General features: G+C 43.3%; 1 protein-coding gene across 3 annotated transcripts in view; it reads right to left on the bottom strand.

Moving 5' to 3' along the window:
* Positions 1-858: 858 nt before the first annotated feature.
* Positions 859-27,448, bottom strand: part of ZFX (zinc finger protein X-linked) — a 630,213-nt gene continuing 603,623 nt past the window's right edge. For all 3 annotated transcript variants that reach the window (XM_085622416.1, XM_085622415.1, XM_085622417.1), the window contains one exon: positions 859-5,579. In XM_085622416.1, the coding sequence (XP_085478542.1) occupies positions 4,393-5,579 (1,187 nt within the window). In that variant the 3' untranslated portion in view covers positions 859-4,392. The remainder of the gene's footprint in view (positions 5,580-27,448) is intronic.

The raw sequence follows: 27,448 nt of genomic DNA, 5'->3' as shown, positions 1-27,448 counted from the left end.
CTTTGGAGCCGGGCCCGGAGGCGGGGCTTCTGAAGTTTTGTCTCGGTGCCGACCTAGACCGGAAGGTGAAGGTGTTACCGGAGCCTTTTGTTTTTTCGGGGCAGGGGCGTTGACGTCAGTACTCACGCTCCGCTGACCTGGAGTAATCATCTGGTCTTCTGATCCCGATTCCTCGGCTTCGGAGATGTTGGGTTGTTTGTCTCCTGTGTGTGGATCATTGGAGCCTGCTTCGAAGATGTTCTCCGGTGCCGGAACGGTTGACCTGGACATTTTGTGTCGTTGAGCCCGGCGATCACGTATAGTCTTCTTGGACCTGAAAGAGTCACAGGCCTGGCAATGTGTTCTGGCGAGAGACAAATGTTGCAGACCTCGTGGAGATCTGTGTGTGGGAATTTAGCCCCACACTTGCATTTTTTTAATGGAGACCTTTCCATATGCTGGTTGATGGCGCCGATCAGCCCAACAGCCCACATCGACTACCGGACTCAAATATGTCTTCGAAACTAGATACACGTTGAGAGAGATTCGTGATCAAAACAATACCGTTGAGCGGTAAGAGTTTTTGCGCATCGAAGGGGAATAGAACAACGTCGACCCGGAGCGCAGCAAGTTACATCCGAACCAGATGGCGGAAAAAAACAATCTCAAGATGGAGTCGATGCCCATGCGCACTATCACCCAAGGGAGGAGTCACCTATCTACTGACTACAAAAGACTACTTCCAAGACAACAACAAGGTGCAAGCATCCGAGCCCAACACCAGATGGCGATCTATGCAGTAGTATGAATTCTGCAGCTCATATGCCTCGAACATAACTTTTTCTTAAAGGTTCACCAATAAAATACATCAAACTGCTATGCAACAGGAAAATATTTTCATTTTTATTTCTTACACTACTTCATCACGTACAGTTACAATATTGTGACATATCCCTAGAGGAAATGTTTGTTTTAGTTATCTCTTTTTTTTTTTACAAAGTATACAGGGTAAAGGACAGACAATATTTAACAGGGCATTTTACAGAACATTAACTTAAACAGTATGTCCTTGTAAAAATCTGTACCTCTTCAAAACATTAAACTGAAACATTCAATTTTAGATAGTAACAAATTGTTTAAAGAAAGAAATCTAGCTGGTAAGTAATGCCAGTATGATAACAGTAACTACATTCTCATTTCTGCTTTATACAGACACATATAATTTACAAGACCCTCATTTTCTGTTCGGTATTGGTTTTAAATTGTATGCTTAAAAAAGTATTTACAGCAGATCCGACGGCATGTAAAAGAAGCATTTGGGTGTGCCTAAATATTTTTTGTCCTTTGTTTTCAAACTTCTTTGGAAAAAACAGACAAAATATAGCTGAGAAAAAATGGCAACGAGCTAACAATTAGTTTGCAATGAATTTACGTTTTTATGCCAGTAAATAAAACAGAAAAAAACTCCAGGAATAACAGATAACAAGTGCCAATTTAAAAATCCCTAGAGAAACATTAATGCGCATGACTGTGCACACAACTTTCAAACTTTTCAACTAAGCAGTAAAAGAGCACAGAAGCACCATTAGACGTCAGAAGCACTAATCTCTAAACCATGCAATGAACGTTAAAGTCTATTTGCTCCGTACCTTTCATTGCACAGGAAAGAATGATGTGTTCTAAAGCGAAAGTATTTTAAACTGTACAGACCTTTAGTCAACAATTTCAACTGACTTTCCTTATAAATGTGTAAAATCCACTTCAGTTTGGGCGATATTTAATGCACATAAGCAAACTAGTCAGTGCTGCACATTAAAGTAATTAGTACCCGATAGGTTCAATTCTTAAAAAACTTTTCTTTAGAGGGTAAACCTTGTAAGCAGAAACCACAATCATACTTATGTTTTCTATCACCCTGAACGGTTTTGTGAGTACACACACTAAGAGTAGTGATTACATTGCATAAGTCTTGCATCATCAGTGGAAGAAACCATATGTTTAGGCAAAAATACCAATATCTTAGTGTGGACATTTCTTCTTAACAGATGAAGCCAGTTGTAACTCTTGTCTCTGACTCAGAACTGCCGGCAACACTAGATTCGGAACTTGGGACCCATTTCTCATTGAAGCCAGGACACATAACAAGGATGTTTGGCTCATACTTATTGGCAGTGCCAGTTCAAATCTTGCTGCCTATGCAGTACTTTACTCTGGCAGTGGCTTCAAATACACACAAAGAGTGCGTACTTTCCCAAAATATGGTTTCCCTTAGTTCTGATTTACTAAGACTATACTTACTTAGGAACTACCACTTTAGCCTCTTCAGCAAGATACTTGATATAGCAACATGAACTTTGTGCAATTAGACAAGGGACTGGCAATTTGTCCCTTATAAAGGTGTCAGAATGTGAATTTAAAGCTCTGGCAGAAACACTTTATAAGGAACATTTAATAATTTAAAACAAAAAATATTTACTTCCACTCCTCTGAGCAAAGGTAAAACGTAAATGTACTGGTATATTTCCCACATGGACGAATGTGAGCATTAGCGTTAATGAGACAGTGTGTGGTCTATTTGGGATTACCTTTCCTTTAGGCAAAATCCCTTCAACATCAGGAAGAGACCCTTACAAATAAGATTATCTGATTAACTGTTCCCAAGATTTAGGAAAGCGAAGGGCATGGCCTATATCTACATGGTGCATTCACCCTCTTCTGTGTTCTCTTTATAAGCTAGTATTGAAGGAGATGAGGAAATGGAACAAACAATCAAATTATGAACAATAAAGTAATCTTCCAAGTCTGAGTTTTATAGGAGGGTTCAAAATTATTTGAAGAAGACAGGAGTGTCTTTAGAGGGAGGTCAAACAGACCAGAGAGCTCAAGTGATTCAAGTATGAAGTATCTTGTAACGAGTGCTACAAAGACAGCCCCGCAAAGTAAAAGGTTAAACTCGAAAATCCATGTTTTTACTTTCATTTTACAGATTTATTTAAGTTTAGTAGATCTAACAAACATGCCTCAACTATGAAAATATACTTGACTAAAGCATGCCTCTGAGTGAAACAAAGAGAATAATGTTCCTGAGATGGGTCAGAGGAGAGAGATTAGGACAGCATGTCCACAACAGAAAATGAGAAACGGTTTTAAAGACCTCGAATTGCTTTATTTCAATGATGTATGCCAATCAAAATTGCCTATATGCAGGGCTTATGAACCAATAACAAAGGTATTCCAGGAATAAAGTTAAAATGCAAAATTATTTCCCCAGCTCATTATAAACGTGCAGAATACACCGGAGCCTTCCTTAGTCAGCAGAATTTGTTTTAGAAAATATACGTTATTGTTTTTGATATGGTGCCACAAACTATCTGGAATTTCATGGGATGGAGGGGGCCTGAAAATGTCAGTTATTAATCTGTATGCTTTTACTGTATATTAATAAGCATATTTGGAGCCTTGTCAATTGCTGCTGAAACGACGTGTTTTTTTTTTCCATTTTGATTGCCTTCAATGAATCTTAGGTACAGTGGAATAGTCACACATGCTTCAACGTGTTTCTGATAATCAAAAGGTTGAATTAAATAAATTAGACAATTATCATTGCGCTCTCATATCTAAATAGGAAAGCACTGAACGTGTAGGATGTTATTTGCTACAATGTGAAGCAATTCATGGTTGAACGTGCATCTCATATACTTTAAGTGATTCAAATCAAATGATTATAACTATTTGGAAAAGGGATTATGCATGCACAATACTAATAATAGAACAGCAACATAACAATTTCACATGGCCAGTTCGTAGTTGGAAACATTCTATTTAGATACAAAACCCAGAAATTGCATTTTGTGGTAGACAGCTACCAAGAAAAACCTCTACCGAACAGAGTCAGAAAACTTTAAATACTACCAAAAGCATGCCCAAAACATTTTTTCAAGGCAAGGTGCCTTTTAATAACATAAAAAGGGACATGTCTACAGAAAGTAGAACGTATTGTGTCCTGCAAGTTGTGTTTCGTGTGGTTACTGCACTTGAGAATAAAGTTTTTCCTTAAATTTATTATGAGAAACAGACTTGGTTTACCGAGCTATCAAACACTGCGATTGGAAGGGTAAACAACATTTGTAAAATAAAAAGGACGAAAAAGAATGCAGCAAACTTTTGCTTTAATTGTTGCCATCTTTTCCTCATTAATTAAATAGACTGAATCAGATTCAAAGGACAGTATTAGACAATATTTTAATTAAAATAGTTAACTAAATCAATAATTCTCTTTTGTATAGCTACTGACTGAAATGGACAGCATGTCTTGTTTTGAATTTGTTGATTCACTTTAAAATATTTTCCTTCGTATAACATCGTCCTTTATTTGATATGTCACTCATTAAAAAAAGTCAGTAAGAGGAAAATTCATGGCGTGCCAGCCTCTTTGTTGTGATGTCGAATGATGTGCTGGTTCTTCTCGGATGGTCGCCGGAAACCTTTTTTACAGTAGTCACATCTGTGAGGGTAGTCCTTTGTATGAATGGATATAACATGTCGTTTGAAGCCAGAGGCATCTGTAGTGCTGTACTCACAGTGGTCACATTGGTAAACTTTCCTGCCGATGTGTATTTTCATGTGTTTTTTTAGCTCATGCTGGTGCTTAAAGCCTTTTCTGCATTTCTTGCATCTAAATGGAATTTCCTTAGTGTGAACAGAAAGAATGTGGCGACTCAAAACAAAAGGATCAGCAATTTTGAAGTCACAATGCCTACATTGATGTGTTTTTTTACCCTTATGCGAAGACATGTGCTTCTTCAGTTCAGATGGGCGGTGAAAACCCTTGTCGCACATTTCACAATTGTGAGGGTAATCTTTTGTGTGCACTGAAATGATGTGTCGTTTCAAGTCACTGGTGTTTGCGCTCTTGTGGTCGCAGTGCAAACATGGATGCAATTTACTGTCTTGGTGCATAAGAATATGCTCTTCCATGTCTTTGGTGTCTGCAAAAGTCTGAAAACAAATGTCACATTTGAAAGGTAGCTCCTTGCTGTGCCTCGTCTTCACATGAGTTTTTAGATTGGAAGAGTCTGCTGACCTGTATTCGCAATGTTGGCACTGGTAAGGCTTTTCTCCTGTATGGATGCGCATGTGTTTTTTGAGTTCCGACGGGTGGCGGAATCCTTTGGCACACTCTACACATATATGAGGAAAGTTCTTGCTGTGAACCGCTAACAAATGACGACTGAGGAGTCCTTGCTCTGCTGTTTCATAATCACAAAACTTGCACTTGTTCATTTTAGTGGCAGCTTTGTCTTTGTGTATTATCTGATGAGTGAGTAAGGCACCCACATGAGAGAATTCCTTACCACACTCATCACACTCTATGGTCTTTTCTGTTTTGATGGTTAGTTTGTGGCTCTCGAGATGGTTATGCAAACTTGCCTTTTTGTTGGTAGTATAATCGCAATCTGTGCAGCGATACTTTTTCTTGGTAAGGTACTCTGGATGATTTTTCATGTGTCTCTTTAAGAAGCCTCGAGATTTGAATTTCTTCCCACAGATCATACAAGGATAAACAGTCAGGGGGTGGCCGTCTGGACCAATAATTATTGCTGTTATGAAAAACAAAATGAAAACTAAATTAGGTAAAAATAAATATTTTACTTTGTGTGCCTTGAAATGAACTTGTTTTTCACATGTGATACAAAACATTGCCGGGATGCAGAGATGTCTGTACCGTACATACAGTCAATCACTTTCCCGAACCAAAGCTTGTACATCAAAGATCAGACATAGACCACAACCAATGGTGATTACAACCATATTCTACTAAGGCACTATATTACACTACTGCCTTCAGGTACATACATGGCCTAGCCTTCTACCTCTCTTCACTTATGTATATTTTTCTATATATTTATTACATTTCAGAGCTGTAATCTATTCTGTTTCGGGAGTTCTTCCTAATTAACCGTAGTCCGCTTTGTGCACTATTCATTTTGGATTGCTTTCTCTGCTGAATAACCACCCATAAAGGCTTGGCCCGCACACTCTCCTGTACTTTTAGTCTGCATTCTTTCCATATTTTATTTAGGAATATCTTCCCGTCATCCGCTTGTTGTCACTAATTTCTGTTTATCGTATGTTATTCAGTAGCTGTTAAAACTGCTGTACCAACTATAATAATATCATGATCAGCGCTTTAGTGAAAGTCCTACATACATCTAATGAAATTAAATTAAATCTTTGTGATTTTTATTATTTAAGGTTATTGAATAACGGCATACCCCCAAATCTATCTTAGCAGTACTGGCAAACTTCCTATGACAATCACAACACATCTATAAAGAACGGTACCCTTCTCCCTAGGGTTGTGATGCTTTAAGGGAATTTCAACTTTTCCTTACAAAAATGTGATTTCTCTTTGGAGTAAAGTACCAAGACTTTCCTTTAACAAACATTTTTCTATTTCACGTCTATCTATCTATATATATACACACGCACATGTTACCATCCTTGTGAGGACTATGGGCCTGATTTAGATCTTGGGGGCCAGGTTACTCCATCACAACGGTGACGGATATCCTGTCCGCCGAAATATAAATCCCAAAGGATATAATGGGATTTATATTTCGGCAGACGGGATATCTATCACCACTGTGAGAGAGTAACCCGTCCGCCATGATTTAAACCAAGCCCTATGTGTGGATGGATACCTGCCTTGCGGAGAGTAACATTACCTAATGTTTTAAAATACACTAATAAAAGAAAAATGTTAGGAAAAAATGCATGATACAGGACCCTGCTTCAAATTTGTAAACCTATTATTTACAGAGAACCATCCTTGTGGGTACTTGAGCACGTGTTACTATGCTTGTGAGGACCTACTCCATAGTTACCATTTGTGATTGAATACAGAGAAAGATGCATGGCTAAATGTTTATTTTATCAGTAATATAAACAAGAAATATTATGTCATTCAAATATAAATTATTGCACACGTCCTGGCGTATATAAAGAAATGCATCTTAATAATGTGTTTCTAAACAGAGGGTATACAGAAAGTACAGTACATAAAGCAACTGAAAAAACAAAGAACAGGATGAGAGAAGAGGCACTGTTTGGAAAAGACAAAGCACACAAACTTAACAAGAATGCACATTCAAAACTCATCTAGTACTGAACAATATTAAGCCCCACCCTACCAAGTAAATTAGGATTTACTTTGAGAAGAGCAAGATCCATGGACAATGAGTTAGTAAAGTGCAATCCAATAGAGACCATCAAAGAAAGTTGGTTAAAAGGTAGTCAAGGATTTTGAAAGTGAAGTAAGTGCAAGGATTGCCAGTATGGAGTAAATAAAACTCACTATAATACTCTGTTTGACAAAGTCCCATTCAAAATCGGAGAATATACGTGTAAAACGGAATACGCAGTCTATGTTTTAAAATGTCCCTGTAAGATACAATAAATTGCACAATGCATCAAGTGCATAAATGGGTGCTGCAACACATGAGGGGAATAAAGATGAAACGTATCCAATAGCAAGACGTTTCACAGAGTTACACAACAGCATAGACAGAGAACTAAGGGGCTGATTACGATGGTGGCAAGACTCTCGTCCGCCTGCCATCGTAGTGGTGATCGGGTCCGCCGAAATGCATGCAGCGGTCCCGCACTCCAAATTAGGATGCGACGGCCACCACGGCGGTTGCATCTTGTGATTTAACATTGCAGGGCACTGCTGACGGTAGCACCCGCAGTGAAATGTAGGGGGGTACCACCATGGGTACCCCCCAGTGCACCAACATTTCCCCCCAACACAACGCGACGGGCCCCCAAAACCAATCGCGGCAAGCCTTTCCATGGCGGTTTCATCGCCATGGAAAAGCTGGCTGAAGCCAGCATCCTGATTTGGCGGACGGTGCCTGCTAGGCACCGTCACCATTTTAGGGATGCAGACTGCTCCGCCAGGCAATTGGAACGATTGTCTGTGGCGGTTCCATTGCGGGCAGTCTTTGCGCCCGCCACGGTCACGGTCTGGATCCGCCCATTTTAATCTTGCGGGCGGTGAATCCACGTTCAATGGTGGAGGGCTCGCCACCGCATGGCTGGCATGGCAGGCCTTCCGCCATCGCAATGACCCCCTAAGGTACTGAGTTATAGACTCAATACCAGGGGAAAAAGAGCTGAGAAAGCTAGAGTCCACATATATCATGAAATTAGACAGTAAAACCCACAAGATTAAATAAGGATGAGGAGTTATAGACGCACTTATAACAACCATAGATGTTTTCACATCATCAGATTGTAGGTGTAATAATCTTTACTGTAAGGGAGTCCCAGCGAATTAATAACACAGTGCATATAATGAAGATATACTGGGAGAATGTAATATACAAGTTTGATAAAAGTAGAGTAATTGCCCACTGAGGCTGTATTGGAAATACCTGAACAGCTTTAGGTAGGTTATAAGATTAATGTATATAACAGGTAACAGTATGTTAAAAGCAAATGAAATTAATGTATAGCTATATGTGCAGTTAGTACAGCTACATTGAATTTAACTGTATTGTCACAGTTAAATTGAAAGTATTTTTATGAACTGTCATATTGGTAGAATAGTTGTATTTTTTTCATGTCTACACTCCAAGCGAGCATGTAAGCACTTTAAAATATGTCATGCCACAGGGGCGAGTTTGCAAGTACCTGAACAGCAAGTATACAGCTAAATGAATGATTAGCCATGTTGATTTAGCCCACTAGTGCAGAATGTATACCCTATTATTCATTCGTAATGCGTGCGTCAAGAAAAGATTAAGAGATGTGACAAGATCTTTATATGTAATAGGACGTTTTGTGTAGAAAGAACAAAATTGGTACTGACAAATTATTTTATTTAATCGTCACTGTTCAGATGAAATTATATTGATGTATAACTATATGGGTAGCACAAGAGTATTTTTTCATGTTTACACTCGAAGTTCACAAGAGAGTATTTTAAATATGTAACACAAATGCCGGTCTCCTGATGTGAATAAGGTTGAGGCTAGATTGAAACAAGTTATCTGCATTTCCATCAAACTTTGCCTTGGAAAGAGACCTTGGTGAGCAGGCATTTGGTTTTGCATATTGTGCGACCGGAATTTGGAGAATATATCAGTACACATACACATATACACACACACACACACACACACACACACACACACACACAACCACACAGACACACACACGTGTCACCATCCTTGTGAGGACTATGTTAAAGTACAGGCCTTGCAGGGACTAACATTTCCTAATGTTTTAAAATATACTAATAACAAAAAAAATATTTTTAAACAATCGTGATACAGGACCCTGCCTCAAAACCATGAAGAATCGAAATTTGCCTAGCTTCGCAACGGTAAGTTCCAATTCTATTAAGGACACGGAGGCGAGGATTATGCTTTTCCTTCTTCACTTTATTTATTACATAACTTTTTCAGCAGCCAGAAAACCAGTATGGAAGATATTTGTTCCCTCATAAGGAAAAAATCATTCAGAAACAAGAAAAACGATGAACCAGTCTGCAACCAGACTACAACTCCCATGAGTCCACAGGATATAACCAACAATAGTCCCTTCATAGTGTCCATAGCATCTAGAACGGCTCCTCCATCTTAGGTGTCCCTCCTCTTTCATCGCGCAAGTAACGCTCCACTATCACTGGTCCTGCTTGGCATTGTCGTTCCCTGACAACAAAACAAACAACGTAAGAATTTCAGAGAAAAAACCCTTCGGTGAACTCAAACTTTACTCAAAGCGACACTTTCATAGGACACTTCTCACAGGACCAAGGAAGCATGCAACCTGTATCAGAAAACATGTTACTTACGCTCATACGGGAGGGTTCACACACACCGTACCCGGGAGGGATAATCCTCGCCTCCGTGTCCTTAACAGAATTGGAACATACCGTTGAGAAGCTAGGCAAATTTCGATTCTATGTCAGGACCAGAGGCTCAGATTATGCTAGTTTAAAGCTTACTTACCACCAACTGAGCAACATCCACAACCGGTTTGAAATAAAACCGCTTAAAGGTGGAATCTGAAGACCAATCTGTGGCGCGCATCAAATCCTCCAGAGGGGCTCCCAAAGAGAAAGCCTTCGACGCCATAGTGCCCCTGGCTGAATGAGCACCGAACTGTGTGGTATCAATACATGTCTCCTGCATGACCCAGCGCACCCACCTGGCTATGGTGGGGGAGGAGACTGCATTATGCGGTTTTCTTAAAGCAATAAGAAGCTGTTGTTCACCGGAGGACGAAATTCCAATGTCATATCTTCGTATGTCTTCAGGCACTGCACCACACACAGTTTAGGAACATCCGCAAAAGCTGGGTACGAGATCGATATCGAAGAAGACTTACTACGGCACCCTACCGTAAACGTGACCCCATCCAGGGAAAAAACTCTTGCTGAAATGTCAAGCGCATGCACGTCAGAGATCCTGCGACAAGAAACCAAACACAAAAGCATGGCCATCATGGCCACAGTTCTTTTAAAGACGTATTTATTGGGTTGTCGAGATAGAAAAAGATTCAAGACCAGACTGATGTCCCAAAGGACGGAAGAGCGCGGTTCTGGGGGTAACGAAAGCCGAATACCCCTTAGGAGTCTACAAACAAGAGGATGTTCTCCCACCGGAGCACCGTCGATCGGGTAATGAGCAGACAAAATTGCGGAGCGTATCGCGTTAATGGATCTGTACGCCAGGCCGTCCGTTGCCAACTCGGCTAGGAAGTTCAGAATGTGAACGACTCCTGCGACCATGGGATCCAAATCCCGTCGAAGACACCAACGCACCCACTTAGTCCAGGCTGACCGGTAACGTTTCGAAGTACTGCTCGCCCAAGCTTTCTTTAAAAGGGACTCAGCTGATCCCGAAAGGCCCGGGAGCGACCAGCGTCGCCTGAAAGCCGCCATGCCATGAGGAGGAGAGAACCTTGGACGACAAGGTGAAGTTGCTCCTCATACGGATTCAGAAGGAGATGAGGAAACGGGGAGTAGGATTGGAAAATCCCAATTAAGTTCCAGAAGAACCGGAACCCAAACTTGGTACCTCCAAAACGGCGTCACCATCACCACATCTGCTCTCTGGCGGCGGAGTTGAGGTGTTGTGCGTACAATCATGGAGAACGGGGGAAAAGCGTTACTCCGTTCCCGATCCCATTCTTGGAGAAACGCATCCGTGGCCTCCGCGAGGGGTTCCGGTCTCCAGCTGAAGAACCGCGGAAGCTGGTGATCCAGGCGGGATGCGAAAAGGTCTATCGAGTGAGGGCAACATCACAATGGTGTCAATACGCAAGATGGAGCCTTAATCAAATTTCCTCAAGTCCCCAACGACCGTTCAGCCACTGAAAGACTTGGACATCCAGCTTCCACTGACTGGAATCTTTTAGGTACCTGGAGTGCCAGTCCGCCACCTGGGATGGTTTGGCACAGCAGATATTCCGCTGTCACCGAAATGTGATGACCCAGGCAGTAATCCTAAAAGGCCTTCGCCAAATTCGCTAAAGCACGCGAACGAGGGCCCCTCAGATGGTTGACGTATCGGACCGCCGAGACATTGTCCATCTTTAATAGGACACAGGAGCGAACCCTGCCTCTGGTCCAGCATTGAACCGCAAAGGACCCCGTTAGGAGCTCTAAGCAGTTGATGTGTAACGCCTGTTTGTCCAATGACCGGGCGCCTCCGGTGGAGAATTCCCCGCAGCGGGCACCCCACCCCGACCTGCTGGCGTCGGACTCTATGACGAGGTCCGGGATCGATCCGAAGATCGCTCTGCCGTTCCAGGCTTCCATGTGGGTAAGCCACCATAACATTTCCTCTTCCTGCGAGAGGAGGATCGTCTGGTCGTAGGACAGACCCCTCCTGAGATGATATGACTTGAGACACTGTAATGCAAAATAGTGCAGGGGCCCCGGAAAGATTGCCTGGATGGACGAGGAAAGGAGGCCCACCACCCGGGCAATCTGGCTGAGGGAGGTATGAGTCTTGGCAATAGTCCGGCATAAGTTGTGCCGAATCTTGCTCATTTTGCGAGACAGCAGACTTAAGGAACAATGAACTTAATATACAAAGAAACCCAAGAACACCATGGTCTGGGCTGGCACAAGGACAGATTTGTCTCCGTTGATAATGAAGCCCAACCCTTGCAAAAGGGAAACCGTTTGTTGCAACTGAAAACCAGCTTCTTGGGGCATTATGCCATAGGTAAGATGTCGTCCAGATAGACAATCATCCGTATGCCCTGCCCCCGGAGGGACTCTATCGCCGGATGGAGCACCTTTGTGAAACACCAAGGTGCTGAGGAAAGCCCGAACGGAAGGGCGACAAACTCGTAAATCTCGTTCTTCCACTGGAACTGCAAGAACTGTCTGTGCGGGGGGTGGATGCGGACCACAAGGTAAGCATCTTTTAGGTCCAGACGTACCATCCAATCGCCTGGGAGAAGAACATCCCGAAGGAGATGAATACCCTCCATTTTGAAATGCCGGTAAACCAACCACCCATTGAACTTCTTGAGGTTGATTACCGACCGACGGCCCCCATCTACCTTGTCCACCAAGAAAAGGTTGCTGAGAAACCATTTGGGGTGCAGGGCCGAGCGACAAACGGCGCCCTTGCGAAGCAGCCCGGATACCTCCTCGTCGACCAGTTGAGTGTCGGCTACCGAAAAATTGATGGGGCGTGGGAAGGTTTCCTGGCGGGGGGCGTCCTAAAATTCAATGTGAAACCCCCGGATGGTTTGCAAAACCCAAGCGTCCCCTGTAAGGCTTGCCCTAGCCTCCTGGAAGGCTGCAAGCCGGCCCCCTATGCAAACTTGAGCAGCAGGAATGACAATTACCGTGGGTATTTCCTCCACCGGCGTTGGTCTTGAAGCCGCCTCGGCATCGCTGACCTTTGGTGGGATAAAAGTTTGTGTGGTTTGCTGAGGTGTTGTACTGCCCTAGTCCGGAGCCTTGCCCCCTACCGGGATTTTGCTAACCACCACGGCCGGTCGCGCGGCCCCTACCACGACTGGCCCCGTGGGGAAAAACAGGACGGAAAGACCCTCTTAATGCTGGATTGGGCCTTGTCCAGTGAGGCGAAAATGGCCACAAACTTGCCCAGTTCTTTGACAAACGGACCCCCAAAGAGACCACCCTGTGCCACCGCACCTGCTTCCGAGGAAGCCAAATCACCTAACTTTGGGTCCAGTTTTCGCTCAGTTGACAGGGCACAATTTGCATTTCCTAAGAAGATAATGGCCCTCTGGGCCCAATTCGAGAGAACGTCAGGGCATATGGTGGAACCCGTTACTTTCGCCTCCTCGGCCATATCCAAAATTTTTGTTAGGGGCCCAATTGCATCCAAGAGTTTATCTTGGCAGGAGCGCCAGGAACGGTCAATGCATTTGTATGGGTCTTTCATATAATTGGCCAGGAAGGTGGCCATCTTGGAGTCAAGCTCTGGAGTAAAGGCCACCTTCCCGTCCAACGTGGGGCAAGGACATTCAGCCCGAAGGCAGCCCCTGGCCTCTTTCTCCAAGGGTTTCCAGAGGTGGCCCGCCACGAACGTAGCCACCTTATCACCAGAAGCCCAGGCAGCCGACCGCGGATGAATGATCTCATCCGGGTCTAGCATCCCCGTGCTGTCCTGCGGAAAATCGGCTGAAGAACCGCTCGGGCGCCAAGACAGCAGAGACCCTTCATCATTATCGATGTCCGCTGGTGACCCCCCATCATGAGATGGGGATCCGGGCACCGCGGACGCCGAAGGCGCCGGAGCAGGAAGAGGCGCAGGATGGGGGGGACAGTTGCCTTCGCGAGAAACGCGCTCCTAAGGCACTCTAAGGCATCCTTGTCCACCCCCTGCGCGTCTTCAGGTGTCCCGTCCTTGCGACCTTTCTTGGGTGGTGGGGGACCCTCCCCCGGGGTGGTAGTGTGCTCGGGCGTAGGGGCCCCTGAGTTGTTGAATGCCAGCCTAGCACATTCCACCGCTATGCGATTGGACAAGCGTGCCTCCATCAGACCCACTATCTCATTCACGCACCTGTATATGGAACTGTCCACCGCATCAAAAAAACGCATCATCATAGGGGAGGTATTGGTGGACCTCCTCCTCCTCATAGTAATCCCCCTGCTCCATTGGCACCAGCACACGCCTGAATTCTAAGGTGAGAGTAATGGAAACGGTAACAAGAATCCACTAGAAGGATCTGGGCAGAGCAGGGCCGGCGAGGAAAGGTTTCCTCACCTACAATATGGGCAGACCAAAGGACTGCAAGGTTCTTGGCGCGGGACGGAACCACAATCTAGGCTGCACCTGCCTCAACATGCGCAGGCCCTGATGAATGACCGGCCCCAACCACCACCTCGCGCGTAACACAGGGGGCAAAGGAACGTGCACAGCTGCCCAAAGGTGTTTCACGTGGTCAAGCCGCAATACGGACCCCCGTCGGGGCGTGAAATTGACGAACAGGGTAAATACAGACCCCTCAGGGTGTTCACGGTTGGCGGCAGGGGACAAGGCTCACTGCGCTCATAGCCCTCGCAGCGCTGCTCCTCATCTGAGGAGATCGCGCCGCGGGACCAACGAGACGCACGAGCTCCCCCTAGCGGGCTTCAAAGGCACCGCGCAATCACAGGGAACGACCGCGAAAGGAACTAAAATGTCCCCGCTGCTGGCAGGAATCTGTAAAGGGAAAAAGTAAACAGAAAACACAGCAGTCTATCGGTCTCCCCCTTTAGCTCAGCGAGCCGTGAGGGAAACGAACACAATAGCAGTAATGCAAGAGAGTAAGAAAACTGTGACTTAGCTGGCTGCGCAGCAGCGAAGAAAGAGGAGGGACACCTAAGCTGGAGGAGCCTTTCTAGATGCTATGGACGCTATGGACACTATGAAGGGACTATTGTTGGCTATATCCTGTGGACTCATGGGAGTTGTAGTCTGGTTGCAGACTGGTTAATCGTTTTTCTGGTTTCTGAATGATATTTTCCTTATGAGGGAACAAATATCATCCATACTCCTTATCTGGCTGCTGAAAAAGTTATGTAATAAATAAAGTGAAGAAGAAAAAGCATAATCTGAGCCTCCGGTCCTAACATAGAATTGGGTTGGCACAGTACAACCAGAGTCACAATGTACAGAATAATGAGCCACTAGGGGAAGAAGCAGTGCATCAGGAATGCAGTCAAGGAGAATTAACAGTAAAAGTGGTACATATAGGTATTGATTTAACGTAAGCACATACAACATACCCCTCCCCTCAGGGGGGAGCAGCAGCACCTGCCCAAACCTCAGCCGAGGCAAACAGCAACCACAGTGATACATGTCTGGTGTTCTCGCATCTATGCGCCACAGCGAACAAGGCACATATCAAGGAATCCCATGCCCCCGCAATGCCCATAGGACATCGAGAGGGTCGCCAGCCCATCCTTCCCTTAATCAGCCTCTGTCTCCTCATTAGACAAAGTCAGAAAGGCCTGATATTGCCCCTATTTATCTTTCGGTCAGCTGCAGGCTCGTAGTAGTTTGCAGTAAAAATCTGACTGCGTATTGCAAAATGCCATGTCCACGTGTCAGTCGTTCAGAGTTGGAAGCGGCCCTCTAGCCCAGTGCATCACTATTCTGCGCCTCACATGCAGTAAGCCTATGGCCCCATGCCTCCTAGAAGAGTTTGAGATATCTCTGTCATAGCTCAGCAGAGCCAGAAAGGGTGTCCATTCAATATGCTCACCAGTAATCTTTTCAAGCTCTGCTAGAACCACCTGCCAGTACCCCTGCACTCCCTGACAAAACCAATCCACATGGGTGAACTCTGCCTCCTCCTCGCCATATCTTTGACAACAAGGGCTATCTCGTAAACCATACTGGAACAGACTAGCCAGTGTATAGTACATAGAATCATCCTTGTGGGGACTTGAACATGTGCTACCATCCTTCAGAGTACCTACTCCATAATTACTATTTGCGACTGAATACAGTGAAAGGCACATGGCTAACGATTTATCAATATACACAAATAATATCATCATCTAGTCAAATATGAATTGTTGCACTTGCCTGGGAGGTATTTAAAAAAGATGTATTAAATTAAAATGTAAAGATGAGGTGCGGAAAAATCCATACCGGTCAGTCAGTGCACTGTTATAATGTCCCTGAGGCTTCTACCAAGTTATACAACAGTACAGACAATAAAAAGTTTTTTTAATTTGATCAAAAACGTAATCATTTAATTCACCACTTCTTGTAATGAATCCCACAAACTTTCTTCAGAATCTTTGTTTAAAACAAAGCAAAATTCTAAATATAAACTAGCAGATGTATACAGTCCATATATAAATCATGTGCTCATTATCGATTGTTTAAGCTTATAACATGTTTTGACAAGAGCCCAATGCATTTCGGGTGTAACCCTTCGTCAGGGGAACAACATTACAAAATTATATACTTCTGTACATGAGATTTTCAATACTTGTAGCCACCGGCTGGAACAAATAAAAGGAAAAGAAGTGTTATTGGAGTATGAATGGAATACAGCGTAGTATTTGTTCTTGCTGCCACTATCATGCGTGCTTGGTGAAATAAGAAACCTTAAAAACCAAGGCAAACTTATGGTGCAAAGAAAAATTGAAAGAGCAAAAAACATTACCAATTCCTTAGAGCCAAGGTGAAGTAGGAGTGAGAGAAAAAGTGAAAGGACATGCAAGCGATGAGGACATCAAGCCCCCAACACATATTCCGAAATCAGATGGTGAGAATGAGGCGGGGAAACGACTGTCTAACATATTTAAAAAAACATTGGTTATTACAAGGGCTGTGCGCTTCATAATGACTGTGGGTTTAATCCATCATCATTCTTTAGCTCACTCCGCCACCCCAGTTCAGATATGGCCATATGCAAATCAGTCTGACCCTGTGCTTCATGGGAACAGTCCAGCCCGAACTGCCAAGCCATGACTTCCCTGGACCGGAAACAAGCATCCTGGTACCGGTTTCTGGCTAATCAGCCGTCATCAGCCAGGCTAGCTTGAATCCAGTGGCAAAGTGAGCAAGGGACCCACGTCTGGGCATACCCTGCCAACTTAGGGCGAAGAAAGCAAAACCAAAGGGGATGATGGACGGAGTGTTGAACATTGCAAGCATTCACCCACAGTCAACTGATCTGGGTTTAATCCATCATCATTCTTTAGCTCACTCCGCCGCCCCAGGCCATATGCATGAGGCACTTGGTCAAGACTGATTTGCATATGGCTGGGTTCAAACTGGAACGGCATGGTGAGCAAAAAAAAGATGGATTTAGGCCCAGATCTCTGTACTGGGGTGAATGTATGACATTGTTCTGCATTCTGTCCATCAACTGTTTTTGCATTTGTCACTCCGAGTGGGAAGGGTATGCCCAGACGTGGGTCCGTGCTCTCCATGCCACAGGAATCAAGATATCCTGGCTGAAGAGGGGTGAAACCCCGAAACCGGTCCTAGGATGCTTGTTTCCAGTCCAGAGAGGACCTGGTTTGGCAGTTCGGGCTGGACTGTTCCCATGAGGCACAGGGTCAAGACTGATTTGCATATGGCTGGGTTCAAACTGAAACGGCATGGTGAGCAAAAAAACGATGGATTTAGGCCCATATCTCTGTACTGGGGTGAATGTATGACATTGTTCTGCATTCTGTCCTTCAACTGTTGTTTTTGCACCTATAACAGGAAACACCAACAGTCATAAACCAATAAATCGATGGATGAAAGACACCTTAATCTAGTACGTTGCTCATGCTTACCAAATATGAAAAAGGCTCTGGTATGTCATATGTCTGAGGCGGACTGGATTGTAGGTTGTAATCTATAATGAGAGGCATTAACCGTAATGAGATACTGTAACCGCAACTAAAAATCACCTGAGTAAACAGCGTCATCTGTGTCTCCCGCTTACCGGTTGCGAATGAGGCTCAAGTCATGAACGGTAATCTCGAGTACAGCCGTGTTGTTACAGAGCAAAGACACCAATGTTTAAATACGTGCATGACGTCCCTACGCGTCACCTGGTTTTGACGCATGCCCAATATACTCAAAAAACTCCCCGTGGATGTTGTCTGGTTTGAAAAAACTTTATCGACAACGGTCTAAACACATGCGTGATAATCCTCAGAACTCTTATCCACACAGTATCAAAATGAGTAGCCTACATCCTTGTCGGAGTTAGGTGGTTTCAATTGAGAACACATGCTGACCAATCAAATGCTAATAACAGAAAAAGGAAAGATCTGAAACTGTTTGTGGGTGGTGCATAAGCACTGACATCTTAACAGATATCCAGTATATCAGTCTGTAGTGCATCTTGTAGTGAGTTTAAAGGGAAACGAGTGAGAAACATGAATGCCACGATAACAGAAACCTGAAGAAGGTTATCCAGTGTGTCGGGTGAGGTAGAAATGATTGTGGGAGCAAGTGCAAATTTACAAGAAAAGATACCACAACTGCACGTTAAATGCCATAAAGATGAAAACATTAAGTGTGCTAACCGATAATGCCATTGAACACAATGAGCTTCATCGTTTTACAAAAAACAGAGCATCTCATAATGATCATTTAAACCTTTCGGGACAATGGTGTCAAGAAATTTTATCCAAAAAGTTTCTCTTTGAGCTAACCTGGTGTTTTTTTCAATGCTACCTTTGTGTGTGATGTTTTCCGAAATCGGGAATCTGAGTTGTGGAATAGTATGTCTCATGTCTATCCAATGTGCTGCTAGGCATGAGTGTCTGTTCTGATTACGTATCATACTTTTATGCTCTATGATACGAGTTTTTATTTTTTGTGAAATTCTCCCCACATAGATAAGTCCACACCGGCAGTGTATAGCGTATATAACGCCTTCCGTATTGCAGTCCGAAGTACGTTTCAGTTTTATAGGTTTCCCCATATGTGGATGTTGAAAGAAATTACCAAGAATGACATTACCACATTGTCCGCAGTTGAAACATTTTCTCATACCCTTGAAGGCTGAGGTCAACTGTGTTGGTTTTGGTTTCAGAAGCTCTCTGAGGTTTTTAAAGCGAGTGTGCGCGAAGAGGGGTTTATCCTTAAACAATTCTTGAAAATCTGGCTCCTGTTCCACAATTTCCCATCTCTTTCTGATAATCATCTTGATTTCTGTGGCTTCCACAGAATGTTTCAACACAAATACTTCACGTTTGTTTTTGGCTTTCCGAGTGTTAATGAGAAGGTCCTAATGTTTTCTCATTTGTACAATGGACCTAGCGTTTTCCAAAATTTCAGAAGGCTATCCCCATCGGCAACATCTCTCAACTTGATCTTGAATTAATTTATCAGATTCATCAGTGTTCGAGGAAATTCTTTTGATGCTAATGAACTGAGACACCGGAAGGTGTCTTTTCAATGAGACCGGATGGAAACTCGAAAAGTGCAAAGCATTGTTTTTGTCTGTGGGTTTACGATATACCGAAGTTTCCAAGCCTGTCACTGTGTTCCTGATTTCAATATCTAGAAATTGAATCTTATGCGCTTGAATCTTGTGTGTGAATTGTATATGTGGGTTGCATTGGTTGAGTTGTAGTATGTTGTCTTCCAGTGTTGCTCGATTCCCTTGCCATATAATCAAAATGTCATCAATGTATCTCATATACATGACTAAATGTCTCTGCCATTGCACATTGACATAAATTAAATTGTGTCAGAAAATATCACAGTATGATTACAGAAAGGTACTTAACACTGCATATAACCCATTGCTTAGTTATCAACATTTTTAGAGATAAAGGAACCAAACTATAAAGTAATTAGCAGATGAAACCAAGCAATGTGGCCAAGTGGAAACCAGAGTTTGATTAGCTGCCTGCATTTTTGTCAAAGTAGCTATTTGACCACATGTCCATAAGAATGAAAGTAATGCTAATGTTTGCATTAGGAAGGAGTGTGATGATGCCACTGAGGTGGTGTGTGATCACTGCATTTGGATGGTGTGTAATAATTCACACAGGGATAGTAAGTAATCACAGTAGCATCAAGGTCTCTACACATATGATGTCTACAAAAGTGCCCACAAAGGTAGCATGTGAAGATAATTATATTCAAATCCCCACCAATGTAGAGTATGATTATAGGAGTGTTCAGGCTCTCACAGAGATAGTGTGTGAAGGAAATCATGTACAATTACCCGCAAAGATAGTGCGTGATTATTGGGATATTCAAGTCCTCACAGAGATAATGGGAGAAGATAATTGTGTTCAGGACTTTACTGAAATAGTCCCAACCCCACTATAGGCACACTGAGACTAGAGAGGGTTTTTACATTTGAGTATCTAGGGGTGACTATCAACCAAAATATGACCTGGGATACACATCGGACAAAGGCCAATATTAAACTGGTACAGCTAACGGGTGGTATTTGCAGGTTACCAAACAGGTCGACCTACAAACCCATTGGCCCAGCCCTCCAAATTTACAGCATGCAGGCCAGGGGTGCAGTTACCTATGGGGGGGAAATGTGGGGACATTTACCGGCCCAAAACCTTAACACCACTGAAAACAAATTCATCAGACAGCTGGTGGCTCTACCCCCAACTACCCCGCTTCTCCCTCTGAGACTAGACCTTAGTCTTAGATCAATTGAAGAAGAATTGGGTTTAAAGCCACTAAATTTCTGGCGACGAATGTGGAGCACACCGGAGCTCTTGAGCTATAGGATGGAGCTACAGGAGATCTTACTCTTACCAAAGATAACAAACATTCCCTGGCTAAAATATATCAAACGAATGTGCGAGAGCTTAGGAAGGCCGTAATTATGGTTAGATCCTGTAAATTCTTGCAGAAATGTACCACGTAAAGTTTTATCAAAAGAATATTATGATTTTAAACTAACCTCCCTATTAGGAAGCACAAAGTTGGGTTCATTAACCAATTCTTTTATCCAATTTAAAGATTCATATCACCTGGAACTTGTGCTGGACCGAATCAGCCCTGTCATGACCAGAAAACTATTCTTACAGTGGAGATATGGCACTCTCCCCCTCCGGTCATTCACCAGTACTTGGTCTCAGCCCCCGTCTACCGAACAATGCCCTGTATGTTTAGATTGCCTGGAAAGCGAAATGCATGTGATATTCTTTTGTACTGCTTACAGCAAATCTAGAAAATATTGGCTCGTTCCCCTGCTTAAAAACCTAGGGTTCAGACAGTGTTACACAGCCTATAGAGTACTAAAGACCGATGCATCACCCTCAACTGTGTTTGCGGTAGCCACATTTTTAACAGCGATGTGGCACACTCGTACCCGTTACATGAACTAGGTCGCAGTTTTGCCTTAAAGTTTTATAATTTATTGTACTGATGATTTTTAATTGAATTGTATTTTTACTTGATTTTAATAGACAAACTGCAAATGTAATGCATTGCAATTCATGTCTCACGGCTTTTAATAATCTTACTGTTATGCATATCTTTTATGATCTTATTGATCGAAATAAAGATTTTTTGATGATGAAATAGTGTGTAATGACAGTGCGTGAATCCCCATGCAGAGAATGTGAAGATAATGATGTCCAAGTTCAAACAGAGATAGTGGCTGAAGATAATCATGATTAAGGCCCACTGAAATAGTTTGTAACGAAATGGTTACTTACCAGTAGGAATAGTTTTGCAGGTTGAAGAATTTTCTGGATTCACATGCTGTGCATCATTCCACCATCTAGTGGTTGGATCCAGAATAGTCTTTTTTTTTTCCTTGTTTGGGGCATTGTAGACCACCATTTGGTGCCAGGTACGTCCCCTGAGTGACGTCAGACGGCGCCCTGGAGGTCGTTGTGCGTGGTAGCGATCTTCGGATTCTTTTTTCTGTTTGTGTTTTAGTCTATAGTCCTTTAGATGATTTTTATAATATTTATTATATATATTTCTTCCCCACCTGTTTGTATACCTCGTAGGGGAGGTTGGGTGTGTCGCATGTGAATACAGAAAATTCTTCAAGCTGCAAAACTACTCCTACTGGTATGTAACCATTTTGCTTTGCAGCGTGAATCCTTTTCTGGATTCACATGCTGTGCATCAGATTATATAGCAGTTTCTCCCATTTTAGGGAGGCTGTGGTGAGAAGAAGATTGTGCGAACAGATATTGAAGTACTTTCTGTCCAATTTGCGCTCCCTTATTCATTTGTATGTCCACACAATAATGTTTTTGAATGTGTGTGTTAATGCCTATGTAGCTGCTGCACATATAGTGTCTATGGGCACATTGGCCATAAAAGCTAGAGTCGCTCCTTTCTTTCTAGTCAAGTGAGCGGTTGGTCACACTGTTAATTCTTTGTTAGCGGTGGTATAGCATAGTTGGATGGTCTGGACTATCCATTGTGAGATTGTTGCCTTCGTGACTGGCGCTCCTGTGTTTGTATGCGCATAGGTAACAAACAACTGTTTGGTCTTGCGGATTTGTTCAGTCCTTTGTAAATAATACAGTAGTGTTCTCCTTACATCCAGGGTATGGAGGCTTTTTTCTCCTCGTGCTTGTGGGTTTTTGACGAAAATCGGAAGGAGAATAGTTTGATCCAAGTAATATTTGGATATTACCTTTGGTAGGAATTGTGGGTTTGCTTTTAAAATAACCTTGTCCTTATGCATCTGCATGTATGGCTCCTGTATGGTTAACGCATGTAAAGAGGTGCTATATCGGTGTAGGGTTTTTAGTAAAGACAGGAAGATTGGAGCTCAGACTAGTTCGCTTGGTGTCTACTATGCTCAGAGTGTGCACGGTGCTGCCAGGTTGGGGAAAATACCCTGTAACCCCGTAAATGTGTGAGTCGAAAATCCACATCAATAATGAAAGCACAGTCCTGGGCACACATAATAAGGTTATAACAATGGTTGAAATGTCTCGTATTGTACGAATATCTGTGGTCGACACCAGTATAATATGCAAATGTATTTAATAATGCAACAAAGAAAAACAACCAGCCAACACGTGTTTCGTCACATAAGGGAAGTAACCCGTGACTTCTTCAGGGCTGGGGAAGATACAAAACATCAAGTAAAATAATAGTAAATCATAGCATTAGTTGTTGCAAAATCAAGATAAACACAACAATGGGGAAATGTGTATCGGGATCACCAATAGCACGTGGAAACCCTAGGAAGAAAAGTGGACAGACAAATGTAAATGTGACCTAGTATGGAGACAGGTCCCGTGGGGTAAAAATCGTGACTGCACAAGGGAGAGAGCAAAAGAACCATTGCGGAATGATAATGAGATACAATACTAACAAGTGGTGAATATTGGTGTTGAGGTGACATCAAAAGGTGGTAACATGAAATGCAACGTAAATAAATATACTTAAGCAAAATTACATATTAATTCTTACCACAAAAACACTAAGCGCAAAATTCTCTGTGTCGTACTATGGAGAAAATGAGAGGAGAGACTCTTGAGCATTACACATAATCAATGACAAGCTGGCTAGGGGAACAATGTAATGGGAACAAAAATGATAGCGAAGAGACAAGTCATGCACAATAGCTCTATAGGGGAATTGAAGCACATGAGCCCAGAAGGGGGGAGACTGCCATTAGGATCAACTTGTAAAATGATAGTCGCGAACATGTGTCTCTACACCGTACGCGCAAGAATACTAACAGTGAAGGGAGGAGGAAAACAATACCTGTGTGGCGGTGTAGAAAATCATCACTGTAAAGAGGTAATGGCAATGAGAAAAGCTGTCTTTAAAGTGATTTGTTCGAGTTCTGCTTTATGCATGGGCTCAAATGGGTTTGTCATGAGTTGCGTGAGCACTGTATTTAGACTCCACATGGAAACTGGAGCTGTTCTAGGTGGTGCAAATTCGTTTGGATCCTTCTAGGAATCTTTTTATGACCGGTCTTTTGAAGAAATGTTTGCATGTTTTCCCCCTTGTGTATACCACTATGGCAGCGAGGTGTACCTTTATGCTTGAGTAGTTGTTGTGGCTGTCCAAGAGATGAGTTAGATATATGATCACTGTTTCTTGTGATTCGATAGAATTCATTTGATTGTTGGCTGTGCACCAAGTGATGTATTGCTTTCATTCGGCAGCATAGCATATTCTTGTACTTTGTTTTCTTGCCTCCTTTATAACTTTCATTGTTCGTTGAGGTAGGTTGAGATGACCAAATTCTACGTATTCAGGTGCCAAGCTGCTAAGTGTGGCGTTGTTGGTTCCGGATGAAAGATTTGGCCCTGTTGCATTATCAACATGTCCTTGTCTGCTCTGATCTTGATTATTCGTCCCTTCGACATTTCGAGCAGCGTTGAGTACCATGTCTGTCTTGGCCATTGTGGGGCAATGAGGATCAGATTTGTTCCTGGTTGTCCTGCTTTTTCTAGTAATCTTTGGATTGGGTTATTGGTGGAAAGGCGTATGCAAATGTCCCTGACCAATTTAGTGACAGGGCATTCCCTTTTGACAGGAGGTGAGGAAACCTTGAGGCAAAGGACTGTAATTTCCTGTTTTGTATTGTTGCAAACAGGTCTATGACTGGTGTCCCCCAGATTTTGAAGACATATTGTACTGTTTTGCTCTTCAATTCCCACTTGTGGGAGCAACTGTTCTGCCTGCTCAGCAGGTCTGCTGTTGTATTGTATACTCCCGGTAGATGTATCGTTTGCAGACTGATACCTTGAGGTATTGCCCAATGCCAGATCTGTTGTGCTAATTTGCTTAGCGGAAATTATCTTGTACCTCCCTGTTTGTTGAGGTACAACACTGTGGTGGTGTTGTCCATTTCAATCTGGACAGTCCTGTTTTGAATGCGTTTCTGGAATGTCTTCAATGCTAGGGATACTGTTTTAATTTCCAAGTAATCGATGTGTTTTATGGAACCTTGCTTGTTCCACTGGTCTCGTACTTTCAGTCTTTTGAAGAGCGCTCCCCATCCATTGAGGGACGTGTCTGTTATTGTCACAGTAGGAGTTGGGTTTTTGAAAGGTCTCCCTTGTGTTGCTGGATGCCCACCATTGTGTTTCTGTTTACAGCTTGTGCGTAACAACCACTAGATCCTCCCAACTCCCTGTGGCTTGAGGCCAGTTGTTGGCGAGACGTTCCTGGAATGGGAGCATACGTAGGTGGGCATGAGGGATGAGTGGTATGCATGATGCCATCATGCCCATGAGTTTCATGACTCTCCTGACTGTCAGGGATTGACCCCTCTGGTAGAGGGAGGTCTTCTGTTTGATAGCTTGTATCCTTTTTTGCGTCGGGTAGGCCCGCTCGGTCTTTTAATTTAGCCTTGTACCTAGGACATTTTTTTTCTCTTTGTGGCCTTGTGGTGGATTGTTTGTGATTTATGTGGAACCCTAGCTCTTGCAGCGTGTGGATTGCTGTTTGAACGTGCCTGAGACATCTTTGTTTTTAGCTTGCCTTTATGGGCCAGTCGTCCAAGTAGGGGTAGAGGTGCAGTCTCTCCCTTCGCAAGTGTGCGGTGACGGCGACTAGGCACTTGGTAAAGACACGTCGTGCAGATTTTATTCCGAACGGTAATACCTAGAACTGGTAGTGTGTTCCGTTGTGCAGAAACCTGAGATATTTTCAGTGTTTCTTGTTCATAGGTATGTGTAAATAGGCATCTTTGAGGTCAATTATTGCCATGTAATCTCCTTTTTGAATTTGTGGTATTATCTCTTGGAGAGTAGTCATTTTGAAGTGTTGTGTTAAAATGAATTTGTTTATGAACCTTAGGTCCAGGATAAATCCTGTTTTGGATCAAGAAAATACATTGAGTAATTTCCTTTGAATAATTCCTCTTTTGGTACCAATTCGATTGCTTGTTTTTGAAGCAGGTCCTTGATTTCTGCATTTAACTGTTTGATTTCTGTTTTGAGGGGCTTCTTTATCCTTGGTGGGTTTGCAGGTGGTGTTTTTCTTAGTTCTATGCAGTAACCGTATTTTACCAAATTTAAAATCCATTTGTCTGTGGTGATTTTTCTCCACTGTAGTTGGTATTGTGTTATTCGTCCTCCCACTGGTGTTGCGTGTGTGTGTCTTTGTCCGTGTAGGAGTCAATTAGAGGCATTTCCTCTTCCGCTTGAGGTCTGGCCTCTGCCTCGAAAGGACTGCTAGGGCTGTAGCTCCCAACCTTGGTATCCAGTTTGATGGATTGTCTGTTGGCCATTCCCCTGGCCTTGTTGTTGGTGTGCCATGTGCGGACTCTGCACAAATGCTCCCCTTCTTGTGAGTTTTCTGCTGTTAAATCCACCTCTTTTGAATGTTCCTCTTTGCTGCAGAGCTCCCATTACTCTTGCAGTTTCATTATCCTTTTTGATTTGTTGGAGTGATTCGTCCACCTCCATAGCACTTCCCCTGTGAAAGGCCTGTTAATGATGGAAGTTTGAACTTCCTGCTTAAATCCTGAAATTCTAAGCCAAGTATGCCTTCTCAAGGCAGTGTCTGCTGCATCTAGTGCAGATTTAAGGCATATGTTGGTGATGTTTTTGCCTTCCTGGACAATAGATTTGCCTCTTTTCCCGTTCACCTGAGGAAGCTTGTTGATGAGTTCTTAGTTCTCATCCCATTGCTGTTGTCCGTATCAGTTTAGTAGGGCATTAGAGTTTCTGATGCACCACTGCGTGGCTGCCTCCTTTTCCATCCTCCTACATACCATGTCCATCCGTTTGCTTTCATTTTCTGGGGATGGTCCACTGTTAGAGATGGCATTTGCCCTTCTCCTGGCTGTGGTTATGATGATGAAATCAGGTACAGTGTTCCCTTGAATTTATTTATTGTCCGTGGAGGAGGCTTGTACTTTTCCCGACCCTAGGTGTTACTCTCTTGCTTGAGGCAGGTTCTTTAAAGGCTTCCTTTCCTTGGTCTAGAATGCTTGGCAGCATTGGCAAGTATTGAGTCCTCTTGTTGGCTGGGGCTAATGTCTCTAGAAGGAAACATGTGTCACCCTTCTCCTCTTCGAGGGGGACTCTGAAAGTGTCTGCAGCCCTTTCACCAGTGCGTTATAGAAGGTTATATCATCTGGTGGTGATGCCTTCGAGGGATAGCAGCAAATTTCCCTTTTCAGGACTTTCGGTGTCAAGGTTATTCCATGTGTCCTCGAAATTCTCTGAGGCATGCTCCTCTTCAGGATTATCTGTGATTTCCTCAAGATCTTCCTCTCGAGGTTCGGGGGTGATTCGAAAATCTCCTCTTCCTCCCCTTCAGCATATTCTGCCCCTTCCGCGTCGCCGTTGTCTGTTTCGGTGGGCAGGACTTTTGGAATTAAAAAGTCTTTCAGCAAAGGGTCAAACTCTTTCTTCTTCTGGAGAAGAGTTGCTATTTCGGCTTCGAGTGGTTGTCTTTTCGACCTCAAGGGCTCTCTTGGCATCGGAGGCCGGAGACTTTTTTTTCTTGTATGCGCTTGCCTCTGCTTTCGACGGCGTTGTGCTTCCCTTTGGGGTTTTGTGTTCGCCCCTCGTCTTAGGCGCCTT

Source organism: Triturus cristatus, chromosome 8 (genome assembly GCF_964204655.1).
Source record: "Triturus cristatus chromosome 8, aTriCri1.1, whole genome shotgun sequence".
NCBI classification, from domain to species: domain Eukaryota; kingdom Metazoa; phylum Chordata; class Amphibia; order Caudata; family Salamandridae; genus Triturus; species Triturus cristatus.
The sequence above is the reverse complement of the archived record's forward strand: the minus strand, read 5'-3'. Positions and strand labels throughout refer to the sequence as shown.